General features: G+C 55.9%; 1 protein-coding gene across 1 annotated transcript in view; it reads right to left on the reverse strand.

The window, feature by feature from the left end:
- The window catches only part of LOC125045720, a 15999-nt gene that overhangs the window by 2564 nt on the left and 10935 nt on the right, over positions 1-2500 (reverse strand). Inside the window, exons 4-5 of the mRNA XM_047643150.1 lie at positions 894-970; positions 33-566 (exon numbers count right to left, since the gene is read on the reverse strand). Coding sequence (XP_047499106.1) covers positions 33-566; positions 894-970 — 611 coding nt within the window. The remainder of the gene's footprint in view (positions 1-32; positions 567-893; positions 971-2500) is intronic.

Genomic DNA, 2500 nt, shown 5'->3' on the forward strand with positions numbered 1-2500 from the left:
CACACACGCACGCACACACTCCGGGTCCTTACTCCGTGTCCAGGTGCGACAGGTCCTCGCTTATCCTGTGGCCGAAGGTGTCGGGGCGGCCCTCGGAGGGGCTCGGCAGCCGTCGGGCCTGGGTGTCCCACGCGCCCTCGGACGCGCCCGCCTCGGCCTCCCGCACGCCGCCCGCGGTCCTCGCGGGGTGGCCGCCGCCCCTCGCCCAGCCGCCCTCGTCGCGGCCCACGTCGTAGCGACTCCACGGCGACGACGGCGACGGCGCCCTCGACCCCGGGGCGCCGGCGTCGCCGAAGGTCGCTGGCTCGACGAGCTGCGGGTCGGGCAGCGAGCGCCGCCCCGTGGCGCTGGACGCGTCGGCCACGGGCGGCTTGGAGCCCGAGGTGGCGGTGGCCACGGGCGCCAGCGGTTCGTGGCCGCCGCCGCTGCCGACGCGGGAGGCGTGGCCCGACGTGTCCTTGGCTTGCCACGTGCTGTAGGGCGAGCGGCTGGCCACCACGGGCGGCCCGGTGTCGCTGCCGCTGTCGCTCCTCACAGAGATGCCCACGCCGTGCCCGTGCCCGCTCCTGCAATCACAACTGCTCATCAGTTATTTGGGATTGGCGACGCTGTCATGCTCGCCACGACACCTCAGGGGCAGCGTTCGAGAGAGAGAGAGAGGGGGGGGAGGGAGGCTGGCACCGGCACTCCAAAGACATTATTTTGGCATTGATTTCCATTAGTGAAATTACTGTGATTGGCTTTAGTGATGATAAAATAGAATGAAGACAGTTTCGAGGTATTTTGGCACAGATCTCGATTACCTCGAACAGCCAAGTTACGACTCCTAATTAATACCAGGGTCAGAGTGGTTCGTTTCAGAGATCCGAAGCAGAAACTCGAACTCTTTATACCTGTCTGGAGGCCTGAGTGACGTCACAGTGGGCGGACTCTGTGCTGCGCGCGCCGATCGCGCTCGCTCATCCTGGGCCTGAAAACGAAAATATATATATAGACTTATATTTGTACATTTTATCTACAAAAAGTCATGCAACAGATATGGAAGTATCTATCCGAACAGAACAGACTTACAACTCGTTGTTACCCAGGAGAGGGAGGGAGGGGGGGGGGAGGGACCTCAGCCCTCGGCGCAACTAACTTTACGTCTTTTTTAATCCCTCTTTCTTTTTCTTTTTCTTCCTCCCCCCCCCCCTTCTGTCCACTTCCCAAGGTTTGAGAGCCCAACTGAAAGGATGAAAGGCTGGCTTTGTGTCAGTCCTGAACGGCCTCTGGGAGCCAAGGGCACGCCATTCCCTTGGTTAATCGCCTCGCCCTTACCCCTTATGAGGACCCTGAGGAGTAGGCTGATTCTTTCCCCGACTTATTTCAGGCTCACTATAGCCACTAATGAAGATTTTTAATCCTCAATGGGGACATCTGATCTTACCACTTCAACAACTAGCCTATCTAAATTTGATTTCTCTGGTTTCCACCCGGGTCATTATTCAACTTTCAGCATAAACTCCTTCGTCTCTCCAAACATTCTTCATCTCACCCTCCACTCCACCTCCTACTGCATAGTCTTCATTGTCTACCCCCCCCCCCTTATTCCTACTCTTTATCGTCATTGTCTTCATCCCCACACAACTACCTCTCTCCATAACCCCCCCCCCCCCCATCTACCTTATTCCTACTCCTCTTCCTCATTGTCTTCATCCCCACATTACTACCTCCCCCCCTCGTCCTTCTACTGCTTCCGCCTGTGCAGACCTTCTGAGTTCCCTTTTTGACCCAGCCGAGTGGGATCGATTCTTTGTGATTCCCCCTACAGACCCTGGCTTTGACAATATCTGTCTAGTCCAACAGTGTCCCCAAAAAACAAGTAGGCAAAATTTTATTTCGCAGTCGTTCCGGTCGCTCACGCCTTGTCACCGATACATCTGAGTCCCAAGGTCGTGCACTACCTGACTGATCTCACTTGGCACACCTATTCCTACCCAACCTCAATCGACAAGGACTGGTCGGACTGAAAAAGACTAGCTCACATGCCTCGTCGACTATGATGCAGTGACAATATAGTGCTATAATATTCCTCCCAGAGGCCAGTGGAAGTCCTACAGCAATATTGCCAAGTTTAGCCTCCGTAGACATGACCTCCCCCATGAGGTTTATATTGGTGGAGTAACCTGCCCTGTCCGACCATATCGACCCTTTCCCTGTCACTGTCACAAATGTTGGCATTTTGGCCTCCCAGTCAAAGCCCGTCGCGCCACAGGCCGCTGACCTCTATGTGCCCTACCTGGTCATGTCCGTTCACTTTGCTCTGCTCAACCACGCATGTGTGGCAGTTATGGTAGCTCCCATAATGTATTTTATACGAGCTGCCAAGCCTAAAGCTCGAATCTGGGGTACCAGTTCCCGGTTTCAAACTAGGCCTCACTCCACGCGCGGCCAGACAGCAAGCACGCCGACAAGATTTTTATCTGCCTTTTCCAACACTGTCCTTCGCTCCGTTCCCCTC

This window comes from Penaeus chinensis, chromosome 37, assembly GCF_019202785.1.
Source record: "Penaeus chinensis breed Huanghai No. 1 chromosome 37, ASM1920278v2, whole genome shotgun sequence".
Classification (NCBI taxonomy): Eukaryota; Metazoa; Arthropoda; class Malacostraca; order Decapoda; family Penaeidae; genus Penaeus; species Penaeus chinensis.